Raw genomic sequence first — 15588 nt, 5'->3', positions numbered from 1 at the left:
AATTATGTTCGCCCCTTTTTACGTACAACTCGCCTCTCTTTCCTCTCCTAATTACCCATCGGAAGGAATTACTCGACCGACGTGTCGCGCAATCTGTTTCGGTAACTGGACGACTGAGAGTCGATGGTGCGTACAAAACTGAAAAAGAAACATCATACGAGATCGTATGAATAAATTGTTGTACCTTGTAACCTAGACCTAACCTCTCGGAAGGAATTATTCTACAGACGTGACGATGATTAGTGCAAAATTGAAGATGGAAATGATATCAATATGTAGGATACGCGATCGTGAAAAATTTGTAAATAAATTGTAGTACTTAATCTAGACCTAACCTCTTCTAACATAGACGTAACCTCTCCTAACCTAGACCTAACCTCTCGCAAGGAAGTATTCTACAGACGTGACGATGATTAGTGCAAAATTGAAGATGGAAATGATATCAATATGTAGGATACGCGATCGTGAAAAATTTGTAAATAAATTGTAGTACTTAACCTAGACCTAACCTCTCCTAACCTAGACCTAACCTCTCGGAAGGAATTATTCTACAGACGTGACGATGATTAGTGCAAAATTGAAGATGGAAATGATATCAATATGTAGGATACGCGATCGTGGAAAAGTTGTTGATAAATTGTAGTACTTAACCTAGACCTAACCTCTCCTAACCTAGACCTAACCTTTCGGAAGGAATTATTCTACAGACGTGACGATGACTGGTTGAAAAATTGAAAATGGAAATGATATCAATATATAGGACACGTGATCATGGAAATTTTATAAATAAATTGTAGTACATAATCTAGACCTAACCTCTCGGAAGGAATTATTTTATAGACGTGTCGATGACGAGTGAAAAATTGGAGAAAGAAAATAATAATAATAATACGTAGAACGCGCGATCGTGGAATTTTAATAAACAAATTGTAGCAAAAACGTGAAATCTTTGGCTGGACGTATTTAATGAATTTTCGAGAGTTTCGAATTTTTGCTCGATTGTTTATCGGCGAAATTTTGTTATGAAAAAAAATCAGGGCAGAGAGACGCTTCGAGTCGACGTGCCGGGAATTTTTGTAGAATTTTTTTTTTTTTTATAAATTAACAGCGAACCGCCGAGAGAATTTCCACGTCGACGTTGCAGAAAACACGCGTTGTTTCTGACAGGGTCACGTGCCCCGTGTAATTGATGGCTGATCGATGCAATTGCAGTTACGAAGACAACCGTGTTATCCGCGATGCCGTTCAATCTTTCATTATGCAAATTTCTCGGTCCACCTCGGGGGAAAATAAATATCGCCGTGGATGCGTCGGTTCGAATTAAATCCGCTCGATGGTTTCTTAAAATTCTGATACTTCGACTGGAAAAAAAAGTATTCGGCTATTGGAAAATTAAATCACCGTTCTATAAATAATTCGAATCGGCGCTTTCTCCCTAAGGCCGATTACTGCGGATATCTACTTACGAGCGCATTTCGTTTCGCTGCTCTGATGTTGGTTTCGCCCTGGAACGAATCCTTAAGCCACGTTCGCACGTATAGAAAAACAAAAATACGATAAACAATCGACGTACCTCGCCAATGCGACTATTTGTCAATCAGAGACGCACTTGTTATATTTTTTTTTACTTTTCTTTACTCAAATATTTATAATTGTATAAATACAAGTGTATTGCAATTTATAGTAATTTACGAATATGAAAAAACATATTATTCCATTTGTATTGTCTTTTTATCTTGTCTTTTAGTATTGGACATTTGAATAAATATTACGTGGAGGAAGTTTCTTATTTAAATAATAATACTCGAAGTTTATTAAATATTAAATTGTTTAATCATTGAGCTGGTCAAATGTTAAGTTATTCGATTATTGAACTACTGAGGTATTAAATTGGTTAAACAGTTTCAGCTCGATTTTAAAACGTTGTACGTTCCGTGTTACCTAAGTGAGAACGTGGCTTTAGACTCGCACATTATGGTCAATTCCACACCGCCCACGCTAAAGGTTACACACTCTTTTCTAGCGTCTCGATTTTGATTCGTCTCGAGTCGAACGTCCAGTAGAATCTTAGGCCGTAGCGAATACGGTAACGAACCAAGACGGTTGCAAAATGGTACGGGAAATCCTTTTCGCTCGTTAAATTTATGCCCGGTGTCTACCGGACAGCTTTACTCTCGAGAGTAAGACACTTTAGTGGAGATAGGCATCGAGAGTAAAGGTTTCTTCACACGGATACAGGGAAGATGTCAATAACATTAAAAAACTAATGACAGTTCGACAGCTCAGAGACAATATCATCAATTTTTCAATATACGCATACATTAGTGTTTTTCTTGTCTCGATACGGTGAAACATCTCACGATGAACCGAAGGTATCGAAAGTATATTCTTAAAAAAATTATTTACCACAGAGAGGAACATTGAACGGCATAAATAATTTTTTCACCGTAAGATCTTTTCACAGGATGCACCGAATAAAACACTTTGAAATTTTTCAAAGCCATTTTTTTCTATTCGGTTGTATCGACAAAATTTAAAAAAAAAAAAAAAACACTTCCCTACTTTCGTCTTGTATTTCCACGAGTAATCGTCCCCTTTGCGAATCGTGTAATCACGATTTCTATTAAAAAAAAGAAACAGAACATTAACAAACGGAAAACATTTTTTAATCGTTTCAATACGTCGTCGTAAATACCATTGACGAGACAACGCACGATAATATTGACCATGTGTGGGCACCTTTACCCTGGTTGCCGCAGTCTTGCACCCGAGAGCGAAACTCTCTCCGGTGGACATTGGGCGTTACGGTGGCGGATCTCGGTAGCTGGCCGACACGTAGCGAAGCCCACTCCTCTCCCCCCTCCGTGGCGCCCCGAAACGACTGCCTAATCCACCGGTAATTACGTTAAATTCAATCGAATCGATGCGTCGGTTGAGTTATCACCGGCTGCCAGAAACAGTGCCGGACCTTGTGACCCGATATCGCCTCCTCGTTCCGATATTGGCAGCACTTCGGCCTCTCAGGAACGAAGAACAATAGGAGCACCGGCGTGTGTGCCGCTCGCTATCTGCAGAGCCCTCCCGGTCCCGTTTTGCTTTCGCCCAACTTTCCGCCGAGTTTCCCCCACGAGTCGTCGCCGGGCGGGGCGGTGGGGGTACGGAGTGGGTGGGCAGCGCGGTGGGGGAGGGGCGCCGGCGGCGTGAACGCAGCCCCTCGCGTTCCGATACGCGGCATACATCACGTGACCTTCGTCGTCGCGCGAGACGATCGCATCGCGCGCGAAAATAGGCGACGCGAAAACGCTCCCGACCCTCTTTACATTCTTTCTCGATGACGAATGGATAACGCGGGAGAGAGAGAGTGAGAGAGAAGGAAAGAGAGAGCCCCCTCCCCCCGCCCAACCTACGTGTAGGTCCCTACGCGGATTCTTCCTTACAATGTTTCTTCGTCGCTTTGATCTCTTTTAAGTAAACGTTTACATCGCCCGCGCATTAGAAGCTTCGCGGCTGACAGCGCGCAATGCTCACCGGCTTGTTAACATCGTAAAATACCTGCTACCCTGGATGGTTTATCGCGGGGTGGTCGAAGGGTGGAGTGTGTTTCTCTTTCGCGCGAGTTTTTAACGCGCCCGATGAGGAACGAGTGCTCTCGTTCGAAAAGTCGATGATAAATGGGACCGGGGGGATATATTTTATTTTGTACAGTACGCGTCCGAGAAGAATGCAGACGAGGTTAATAACTTTTAATACGGTGATTGTTTTCGCGTGGGTGAAGAAAGTCACGTCGATGATGAATAACGGGGGATGTATTTTGTTCTGTCGCAGCTATGTGTGTACGTGTGTTGCATATATAGTACGCGTTCGAGAAGAATGCTGACGAGGTCTGGTAATTGTTTTCGTGGAAGTAGAGAGTCACCAGGTTGGGGAGAGGGACTCCTTGGGCGGAGTTTTCGTCGGTGTCGGAGCTGGCCACTTCCAGCTCACGCGGATAGAATTTACCGAGCCCAGCGGCATTCTTCTCAGGCGCCAACAGTACATACCGGAGCCTCTGGAATTATTTTTTCGTTTTCTGACCTACTGTGCATCTGGCAATCACTGACGCGACGCGAGTACACGGTGGACCAATGAGTCTCTACTCAAGGAATCATCCGTTGTTTACGTCCGGTCCATCTTTAACTGCTTCAAAGTAGATCTAAATTCTGTATTCGGGGAACGCTAAGAATTGAACCATCGTAACGACAATTTTGCAAACTGCTATCGTGATTCTTCGAAAACTTATTATCGTGATTGCACTGTATATTTTTATCTACCGATATTTAAAAATAATATTTTCAAGTTCGCAGTTCGAGAAGCTCTCTGCGTTTGGGAATGCTTACACTGGGTCCTCCTTTGTCGCGTTCCTCGGTCAGCGCTCCCGAATTTTCGACACACCCGGTACGTGGTCGCGGACGTTTCGTCGAAACGTTCAGGCCAGAGAAAACGTTATTAAGCGGCCTGCGGATTTTTGCACGCGCAGTCAGCTGCGGTGACGTTCGCGTCGTCGCGGGCACTAATGGACTGCGACGTTTTTACAGGCGGGACTAAAAGCTCCGGGCCATAAAAGTGACGTTTCGCGTGCAGACTATTTATTCGCGCACTGGTCGCGGGCCGGTTGTTACTCTTCGCTGTAACGATAAGCACGCGAAGAGCCGCGTCTCAGGGCCGCGATTTCCGCTCCAAACCGCGGGAAGTCCAAGCTGGAAATCGTTCGAACCGATTTGGCCACCAGAGGTCGCAGAGGTGGTACTTCTTTAACCTTGAAGGGCACTTTCGTTCGAGTGCACACTGAAAGTCTTTGGGTAAAAAATACTCCGCATACATGAAACTTGTATTTTTAACTTCGTGACAAATTGAGGGGACTGAGAAAATATAGGAGCATTTAGTAACTATATACTACAGTAACTTTGATTATAGAAAAATCGTACATTGGGAGGACCTGACGGGTCAAAAAAGACCCGAGGAACACATTAAAATCAGAGAGGGTAGTCTGATACGAAGGGCGAAAATTTAGATTTACTTTGGGAATTAATTAAATAAAAAGTATTTAACCTATAAAATTCAAACTTCGTACACGTGTTTGTGCACACTACGAGTACTTGCGTACATTTTTCCAAACGTAGACGATCCTTCGTTCTCGAGTTACTATCGCGTCGAGGGAAGTACAAGAGAAAATTAAGGCGCTTCTTCCGAAGTAAAACGACCAAACAGATTCTTGTTTTGCACGTGGCTATCGTAGGCACGTAGGCGTTCACTGCAGGAACTGCACCGATGCGACGGAGCTCTTACCGGCTCCCGAGGCATCGAAGGGATTAAACGATAGGAAAAAATTTAAGTTAACCGGGTTTTACGACTTACAAGGGATGGACCCAGCCTGTCCCCCTACGATTTTAATGTGCTTTCGCAGAATGGCTGAGCATAGGTCTCTATGGTGGGACGCGTGGGACATTAAATCCAGATACGCGATAATTTTAGAGATATAAGTAATCGAGGTTTAAGGTACCTTTTGTCATACCAAGGCGAAAAATCCATGTATACCCATGTTACAAATAGGAAAAATATTCTTAAGTAAATACTGAATAAGAAACCAAAGATATTCCCCTTGCTTGCAAGAGCTTTCGTAACATTTGTGATGTAAGTCTTTTGTTTTGTTTATATCTTAGCAATTATCGAGTATCTACACTTAATATTTTACACATAACGACAGAGGACTATCCTCTATCATTCTGCAAAAGTACGTTCAAATTGGAGGGGGACAGTTCGTGTCCTCCCTTTATTTGTGTCGCAGATCAAGACTTGCTTCGCTTGCTCACGACTCAAGTAACAAAGGCAAGAGACTATTATTATTTATATCTCAGCAATTATCGAGTATCTACACTTAATATTTTACATATAACGATAGAGAACTATTCTCTATTATCCTGCAAAAGTACGTTCAAATCGGAGGGGGACAGTTCGTGCCCTCCCTTTATTTGTGTCGCAGATCAAGACTTGCTTCCCTTGCTCACGACTCAAGTAACAAAGGCAACTCTCTATTATTATTTATATCTCAGCAATTATCGAGTATCTACACTTAATATTTTACATATAACGATAGAGAACTATCCTCTATTATCCTGCAAAAGTACGTTCAAATCGGAGGGGGACAGTTCGTGTCCTCCCTTTATTTGTGTCGCAGATCAAGACTTGCTTCGCTTGCTCACGACTCAAGTAACAAAGACAACTCTCTATTATTATTTATATCTCAGCAATTATCGAGTATCTACACTTAATATTTTACACACAACGATAGAGGACCATCCTCTATCACCCTGCAAAAGCACGTTCAAATCGAAGGTGGACAGTTTGTGTGCTCCCTTTGTTGGTGTCGCGCGAAGTAGAAACTGGCGAGACGATTTCCGTGTCATCGGGGTATCCCATCCGAAGTGAAATTCTTTCTCGAGAAGCGAGGTTATCCGTACAATTTCAACGTTCGTTTCTCCACCGTGGAAAAAAGGTATTTTTTCCCAGAATTCTATTTAAGAGAGGATCCGCGTACTTGGCGCGCGAACGCGCTCGCTGGAACGCTCGTAACACTTTCGAGGCCCGGTACACGTAGAAGCTACGCTGGTCCTTTCATATGCTAACTTCGAGACCCTCTTAACGACTATTGCCTCTGTTTGCGCGCAATCGTCCGCGCTCAATAACCGATTACACGTCCGTAGCGGTGGTACCTGTACCACCGACGCTTTCGTAAATTAAATATTCGCGGAAGAAGCATCCGCGAGGTTACGCGCTCGGCTCCGTATTTCACGCGGCTCCTTAAGATGCGTCGCTGGGATCCTCTTTCGAGACAAACGGCTTATTCACTTGGCCCGCGATTTCCCCATTTGGAAATACCGGGTGAATATGCATACCGCGCGTGTATCACGTTTCTCGGGGCTTTAAAATCGTTTATTCTGTCGCGCGTTCCAGGAATAGTGACAGGACCGAGACAGGTTTCGGTATCATAGAGACATCCACGTTCGGGATTGACATTATCGTGTCAAAGAATCATAAGAAATGTCTTCGGGGGATTTCAGTCACGGAGTAACTTCAAACAGGGGGCTGAACTTTCCATAGTATGGAGGGGAATACTCTTTTCGTTTTAAAGTACACTTCACGGTGGGTTAATATTTACAAAAGTATTTTTTTTTCTTTCGTAGGGGGCCTTAAATATTTTTAATTCTTTAAAAAGGTCCTAAATACTATTTTTTTTGTACAGGGCCCTAAATATTTTTTATTCTTTCCTTAAATATTTTTAATTCTTTAAAAAGGCCCTAAATACTTTTTTTTTTGTACAGGGCCTTAAATATTTTTTATTCTTTCGCAGGGACCCTAAATATTTTTTACTCTTTGCTCGAGGGCCTTAAATATCTTTTATTCTTTCGTAGGGGGCCCTAAATATTTTTTATTCTTTTGTAGGGACCCTACATATTTTTTATTGTTTCAAAAAGGGCCTTAAATATTTTTTTTTTCTATGCAAGGCCCTAAATTTTTTTTATTCTTTCGCAGACACCCTAAACATTTTTTATTCTTTCCTAGAGGGCCTTATATATTTTTTATTCTTTTGTAGAGGGCCCTGAATATTTTTCATTCTTTCGTAGAGGGCCCTGAATACTTTTTAATTCTTTCGTAGATAATAGGGAGGGCCTTGATACCCCATTCGTTGGAAATGAACGAAGCAATGCGATTCGTTTATCTGTTAAATATTTTTTCTCTAACTTTATACCGATTATTCGAGAAAATAATTACACTCACAGTGGATTTTTCTTTTTAACGAACTAACAATATACACTTTATTCGAGGGGAAGAATTAATTGGTTTTCGAAAACTTTGAATGACCCACTCGGATACTCGTTACGTTGTTGTCTTGTCGAGGGCCGACACTCCACGCTCGAATTGCATCGATATTACGATAAATGTCAATATTTTACAAATAACGACGGTGACTTATTTTGACGCGCCGATTCGAACACAACGAATTGGGAAATAGACGCGTTATCGGTATTAAAACTAAAACTACCAAAGCGATCAATTTGACCTGTTTCGAACTTCTCTTTAAAATCACTCGATTATTAACGATGCTTTCGCTGAAGTATACGGTGACAATTATGGAAATAAAGGTGTTATTATATTTGTAAATTAATTTGCCTCTCTCACTTTTTAATTTCAAGGATATGTACAGGGCAAATCAGAAATGTTCATATGTCGCATTAAGACGAGTAAAAAAGACGACTATATATTTTATTTTTCGAATTTTTGATGATTAAAGAATTAAATGCCAACAATGTACTGTGCGCAGTTGGGAAAATGACCTCTGGAAAAAATTGAGAATCCTATCGAGTCAAACGTTTTAATCAGTCTTCGAAGGCCTGTGATTAACAATGAGTAGAAATTAATTCCCTTGTAACATAGTACCACATTCCTTTTAAGAGTCATCTTTCCAGTTCCCACCTGTACACGATACGTAGAACTTTGTAACTCGGAAACTACAGTATATAGAAAATACATTTATAGGACACTTGTGATTCGTTTTATCGTGTAGATTCATCTCCTGAAGTATGGACCGCGTTTCTGGATCACCTAGTATATACAATTTTTTTACTTTAGGCACTGAACATTTTCTTCAATCCTCAACAACTCGAAAACCAAGGTACATGGGACATAAGTTCATAGGACACTTTTGACTCGTTTTAGCCCGTAGATTCACCATCTGAAATATGGATATTTAAAAATCACCCTGTACACGTGATCTGGTGCGAGAATACGTTCACCGTCGATGGTTGTAGCGTTAACGAGCGTCGATCGGTCCCTCGTCGATAAAAGCCAATCGGTTCGCGATTCCACGATACGGCTCGCGCAAGCTTTGTCAATCGGGGACGCTTTTCGCAGGAGGATCTCTCTCCGGGTTACGAAGAACGAAATCTGAGGTGAGCAACGCGGTGACGGAAACGAGCCGCAGCCGGTGACCCAGATGCGCGCGCGACACAAACGCGCCCAGGAAAAAAAAAGAAAACGACAATAATGAGGAGACCCAGAGATTGACTGGAACCTCGACAATAATCACGTAAGACTGACGCAAATCGATTAGCTGCGAGTGAAGGAAGACTCGAGAGAGAAAAAGAAAGAAAGAAAAAAAAGAAAAGAAACAGAAGGGAAGAGAGCAACGCGAGAAGAAAACGTACGTTCTCGTCGGTGTTTCTTCGAGTTCTCGCGTTTCGAAAAAAAAAAAAAAAAAAAAACGCAAACGAGGAGGGGTGGTGAGGGGCGACAAGGGGGAGAAAAAAAAATGTTCGAGTGCCTCTGAGAAGATCACCGCGCACTTCTGCGACACTTTCCGGCCGAGAAAAGGGTGGCGTGGCTGAATCCAGAGAAACGAAGAGATGTCACTGAATCACAGATATTACGTGAGTATCAGACATGCTGCCTTTCAGAGCCCCTGGAAGTTCCGGGGGTGGAGATCACAGGCTGGTTTTGATTTTAGCATTCAACTTTTTCCGATTAGAGCATCTCCCCTTTTCCTTTTTTCTTTTTTTTTTTTTCTTGTGGCACATCGCAGGAAAGAACATCCTTTGGGATGTTCGAGGGAAGCTTTGCCCTCAGAAGGGAAATTTAATTTTTGGTGTTCTTGACCTTTCTCTTTACAATTATCCAACCTTTTTTTTCGAATTATTTGTTCAGCACGTTCCACGAGGAGAAGGGAAATTTTGAAATTTTATTTTTCGAGAACTGACCAAGCTACCTTTGCAATTAATTTCCCAATGTAATCTTTGTTTCACCAGAAGAACCAGTTCGAACGTAACAGCTTTTCGTTTGGATTAAATGATTTTCGAATGAATTTTTCCAGGTGTTAATATTCAAAATATATATACGATCACGATAAATGTGATTAAATTTGTTCAAGAATTTGAACGTAATCGACTCGGTTAATAACGATTGTACGCTTGAATAAATAAAATTAACAGTTCGTTTTTCCAAAAATGACACTCGACGACGTTCAAGGTTTGTTGAAGGGTTCGTCGACGAAACGATCATTTTTTAGGGTCACGAATGATCTGCGAAGCAATTTTTCATTTCAACGGAGATCGTATTAATTAATTAATTTGGTCACACGTTTGCACGAGGGATGGTATCGTCTTTGGAGATTGTCGCTGGTCCGGTATTCGATAAATGTTACTCCGTTTCCGATAATATTTCTTTTCGCGGAGCAATCGCGCTTAAGATGTTTCCAGCGAGCCACGGACCGATAGGAGCGTTGTTATTTCCCTCTTTTTCCGTAGGCGGAACTTTTCAGTCTTAAGAGCCCCGAAGGAGCTGCAACGAACGAGAACGCCGGGCCAGCGCGAAAGTCGGTTACTGGGTTGAAATCATTCCGAAAGCGAAAGACAAACCGTCCGGGCTCGACCGAAATATTCTGCAGATGATGCTTTGGAAGCGAGTCGTTAACCCCTTGTGTCTCGTAATATCGAGTGAGACTACCCTCTCCCCTTCATTTTCGTTTTTTTTTTTTTACACAACCAGAAACAGACTGGAGATACAAGAAGTACATACGAGACGTTTGCCTGACGAGGGAACAGAAGTGCATTTAAAACAACAGGGGAGAAATATTAACTTTAAAATTGTTAAATTCCAATGATTAATAATAGTAGAAATTTTACTAAAATTTTGGTGCATTGTAAATTATCTTACGATTTCTTCTTCTAAATGTTCGATATTTACTTTGGTAAACATAGAATTGAGCGAAGTGAAGGGTTACGGAATTTAGTTAACTTAAAAGCGAACAAACTCGTAAAGGAATGTTCTTTTGAAGAGCCCTTTTTATTGCAAAGTATCTCGTGTTGATACAATGTGGCGAAACTTAAAAGCATACAAACTCGTAGCAAAAGGGACGTCCCCTTTGGTATTGCAAGGCGTCCCCTTTAATGATCAAACCGAACTTAAAAGCGACCAAACTGGTAGAAACATGTCCTTTGTTCCCTCCTAATGATTGTGACCCCTATTTTGGAGAACGTTCGATGAAATTGTAAGGCAAGGGATATCAACATCACAATTGGATTTAACCGAACTTAGAAGCGACCAAACTGGTAGAAAAATGTTTTCTCGTCCCCTTTCCCTAATGATCGCAACCCCTGCTTTAGGAAACACCGAATTAAATCCCAAGGCAAGGGGTCAACGATCATAATTGGATTCGATCGAACTTGAAAGCGACCAAACCGGTAGAAAAATATTCTTTCGCGCCTCCTACCTCGGAAACCCTCGAATTAAGTTACAAGTCAAGGGGTCAACGATGACAATTGGATTTAGGTGAACTCAAAAGCGTGCAAACTCACGAAAATTTAATCTTCCACCAACCGGAATTATTGAAAGTTATCTTAACCCTCTATTGCTTTCCACACATCTCGTCGCCAGCTCGGATCCTGGCATAAAGGAGTTAAAGCGGAACGCGTCACGATTTCCTCTGCACTGGGTGCTTCGTCGTTTGCATCATTTTATCATACATTACTTCTTGTTCTATCCTGCCGCAGAAATCCGACCTCCTGCGGAATAATTTCCGCTCGAGATAGAAAAGTTGCACGTCGCGATCACGGGCTATGATCAAAAATTATTTTCGAAAATTTTTCTCCCCGCGTCTTTAACATTTAGATGAAACATTTCGTAGCTTCGAAAAATATATGTATGTACGTACAGTATGTATATATATATTCTTTGAGGACAGCAATCTCGGAGGAATGACGCGTGGCGGACGATTTAATCTGCGTAACATTAAAATCGAAAATCGATCGTGGACGAGGGAGGGAGAGAGAGAGAGAGTAACATGAAAAATGTGCCGAGCACGGCGGTAAAAGTATTGCTGATGCGTTGGAAAAATCACTACCGTTTCTGGGGGAATAAATTATTGATATATGGGTCCCTCTTTCTCTTACGGCTCACCTCCTAGCCGAGTTCAAGAAGTTAAAGGGGACCGCGCGGTTCATCCTTAAGGACGTCACCTGAACCAGACCTAACCTAGCGATTTAAACTTCATTTTTTTTGTTTTTTTTTTTCACCAAAATTTTCACAATTTTTATCAACCGTCTCTCGATTTCGATATGTAAATTTTACCATCAAATTGTTTTCAACGTAACGAAAAGTAAGAACAACGATGTCGTTTTAAGGTTCCTCCATTTTGTTGAGCGATATTGTACGTTTTCAACCGAGCGATAAAGATGTATTATTATTATTATTATTATTATTATTATTATTATTATTGTCGTTGTCAGTATTTAACAAAGCACTTGCAAAGCCAGCGTGCGCGGAAGATATTTTTCTTCGAAACTCTGCAAACGAAATCTATTATTTACATTAGTCTGTTTACACAATGTCACGCAACACCTACGTGTATATTTGCATTTTTGCACGTGGACACGCGGAGGTATGCAATGCCATTCGAGGTACGAAGTTCTCGACGAAGTTTGCGACACGTAGATCTACCGAGAAACAGGAAAAAGGTTCGCGTTCTCTGAGTTCTAATTAAAACGTCAACTTTTTCCAGACGTAAAGGCGGAAGCACGTTGTTGTCGCGTCACGTGAACGCGCGACGTCGTCATCGGAAATCTGACGGGGAGTTTACAATTGTTTTTAAATTCCGAGTCGTCAACAGCAAAAAGGATTGAAGGAACGCTAATAAAAAGAGTGCTACGCGATACGAAATCTCGCAATTATAACGATCAGAATATTCGACGAACAGGCAGAAATACGAACAAAGGGAGAGAGAAAATAAATGGAGGTTATGTCATACCGTGTGACACTGGTGTCTTATAAAAGATTTCACAGGTTTCACTGATTTCTGTTAAATCTAAACAGAGATTTAAAAACGAGAGGTTATGTCACATATAACGTGACACTAGTATTCTATAAATGATTGTCACAAGTTTCAAGGTTTTCTGATTTCTGTTAAATCTAAACAGAGATTTAAAAACGAGAGGTTATGTCACATATAACGTGACACTAGTATTCTATAAATGATTGTCACAAGTTTCAAGGTTTTCTGATTTCTGTTAAATCTAAACAGAGATTTAAAAACGAGAGGTTATGTCACATATAACGTGACATATTCTATAAATGATTGTCACAAGTTTCAAGGTTTTCTGATTTTTGTAAAATCTGAACAGAGGTTTAGAAACGAGAGGTTATGACACATATCATAGGATACTAGTATTCTATAAATGATTGTTACAAGTTTCAAGGTTCGCGTCATCGCGTTATTAATCTGCCTAAGCGGAGACTTAAAAACGAGAGGTTATGTCACATCACGTGACACTACCATGTATCTTACGAGTTATAGTATGAGTTTCATGGTTCTCTGCGTTTCGTTGTGTTGCTATTCTGCTTGAGCAGGGGTGTGAAAATTAGAGGTTATGTCACATCACGTGACACTAGCACGTATCTTATTAGTCACATGATACATTTAAAGATTTTGTACGCCACCAGTGATCACGTGATACGACAATGATACACTCCCTGCTTACAGAACTAAATTCAAGAGTACCGAGGCGAAGAAACGTTTGAACAAAGTCCCAATATACGAAACACCGAGGGAGTAACATTGTCATAAATTCAATTCACGTCGCAGACATTGACAAAGGACTCTTCCAGGAATACTTTTCAAGCAGATCCTTACCAAGTTCTCCAGCGGATCTAGGACGAGGCGCCGTAATATTTTCACTTACCATAACCAAAGAATTCACTTCTTTTACGTACTAACCTCCATGACGAGCAAATAAATTACCAAGGCATTCTTTCCGCGAGGAAAACGGATTCCGTCTGAAAAGAACGCAAGTTAGTGCAGTACGAAAGGATTTTTATCGTATTTTTATTCTCTGTTGGTGGCCAAAGGATTACGTCCGGTAAAAGGATACAATAAAAGAAAAAGTGACGCAAAATCTTGAAAAAGTGTCCAAATTATAATTAATCAACGACGGGTGGGATAAATTTATAATAAATTTAATTTTTTCGATTTTATCGATGACGAACAAGACGATACAATTTTCTCACGAAAAGAACGCCATTGTTGTTAATTTTTGATAAATAATTTAATCAACGAAAGTCCCGAATCGATCCTCGGGTTGTCCACGAAATTGGACGCGTTCATTTCTTTTCGGTTCGAATCCTTCGCGTTTATTCATAGCCGCGCGGGCACGTGTGTCGCAGACGGTCGTAACGCGCATGCGCGATCGCGAATGCCACCGATATCGCGTCGCGGGTTCTTTTGTTCCACGCCGAACCATCGACCGCACTGAATCAGCTTCTCTATTCGTAGAGCGCACCTCGCGACGCCCACACCGACTCTGTTTTCCCTGTCTGTCCGGCGGTCGGTGCAGTTTTGTTGCGGCCATCAAGGCCCCGTCGCGGCCGGATGCCCCGCCGCGTCCCGACGCATTTCGCCAACTCGTTTTGCTCGATGTTCCCGCGTTGATCGACGCGCTCGCGAGTTACACTTGACGCTGGACGGGAAAATGGACGCTATCGGATGCACTTGACCGACCAGACGTCGAATTTTCGCGTGCAGGGATCTAGGGTATCGGCCACTCGAGAAACAGCGAGACCCGCTTTCAAGTAACGAGATCGGAACAGTCGCTTGCATGTAGCGCCAGGACCGATCGGATAATTTAGCGTTCGAGTGTTCTAGCGTCACGATTGTGGTATTGTGGAGCTACTCGAACAGAGAAATGATTTTTAAGTACTCCAAGTTTTTTACCTGAACTGAGATATTCGAAAATGTACTCGAGTGTTAGAACAGTGATGTTCGAAGAACTACTCGAGTGTTTGAATAATGATACATGAAGATTGACTGAAGTAATTGGAATAATGATATTCGAGTATGTGTTCAAGAACAGAAAAATCCGATAAGTAGCTTCGGTTGTACTTGAAAGCGGGGTAGGTATTTTTATCTCGAACCGAGGCAACAATGGGTCACTCGTATTACAGTTGTACAGTAATGTTCGTGTCGATGAACAATGGTAGAAATGATTCTACAATCCGGGGTAAAATTAGTTGCTTGAAAGCGGGGACGACTGACATTGTCACCCTTCAAGCACACAGTATTGAATTCCAAATAATTCCAAAGTATTCACTCATTGGTAGGTATATTGTTATTTCTTCTTACACTTGTACGTTAACTTAATATATTCCTACCCTCGCTATACCGTACGTTGCGTGATATTTAACGCTCTTAAGGGACACCGTTCCCAGTTTCACCGCGATCGAGTGTCCGAAAATTGTCCAAACAAATTTACACTTCGATCTCAACGAAACCGGATCGGTATTTTAAGCCTCTAGGCTCGGTCTCTATTTCATTCTCTAGTGTACAAGCAGCGAAACCTAACCCAGATGGTCACCGAAGATAAATATAATTTTGGATTTCCATCGCGTGCGCGTTTGCCAAATGGGATGCTGGTAGTCGAATAATCTATTATCGTCCTGGGTTACGACTTATTGTGAAGTTTTTCGACTTTGATAGAGCGGAAAGTTTCAGGGGAGGGTTTTCCCGCG

The 15588-nt window shown here is 41.6% G+C and overlaps 2 protein-coding genes across 3 annotated transcripts in view; one reads left to right on the top strand and one right to left on the bottom strand.

The window, feature by feature from the left end:
* Positions 1-15588, bottom strand: part of LOC143146430 (mediator of RNA polymerase II transcription subunit 20-like) — a 182650-nt gene that overhangs the window by 31568 nt on the left and 135494 nt on the right. The gene's annotated exons all lie outside the window — the stretch shown is intronic.
* LOC143146428 (facilitated trehalose transporter Tret1-2 homolog) overlaps positions 1-15588 on the top strand; it is a 150711-nt gene that overhangs the window by 8317 nt on the left and 126806 nt on the right. Inside the window, exon 3 of one of the 2 annotated variants that reach the window (XM_076310734.1) lies at positions 8950-9464. In XM_076310734.1, coding sequence (XP_076166849.1) covers positions 9441-9464 — 24 coding nt within the window. In that variant the 5' untranslated portion in view covers positions 8950-9440. Of the gene's footprint in view, positions 1-8424; positions 9465-15588 lie in introns of those variants that run through there. The other variant, XM_076310735.1, reaches the window with a different exon arrangement.

Source organism: Ptiloglossa arizonensis, chromosome 4, assembly GCF_051014685.1.
Source record: "Ptiloglossa arizonensis isolate GNS036 chromosome 4, iyPtiAriz1_principal, whole genome shotgun sequence".
Lineage (NCBI taxonomy): Eukaryota > Metazoa > Arthropoda > Insecta > Hymenoptera > Colletidae > Ptiloglossa > Ptiloglossa arizonensis.
The sequence above is the reverse complement of the archived record's forward strand: the minus strand, read 5'-3'. Positions and strand labels throughout refer to the sequence as shown.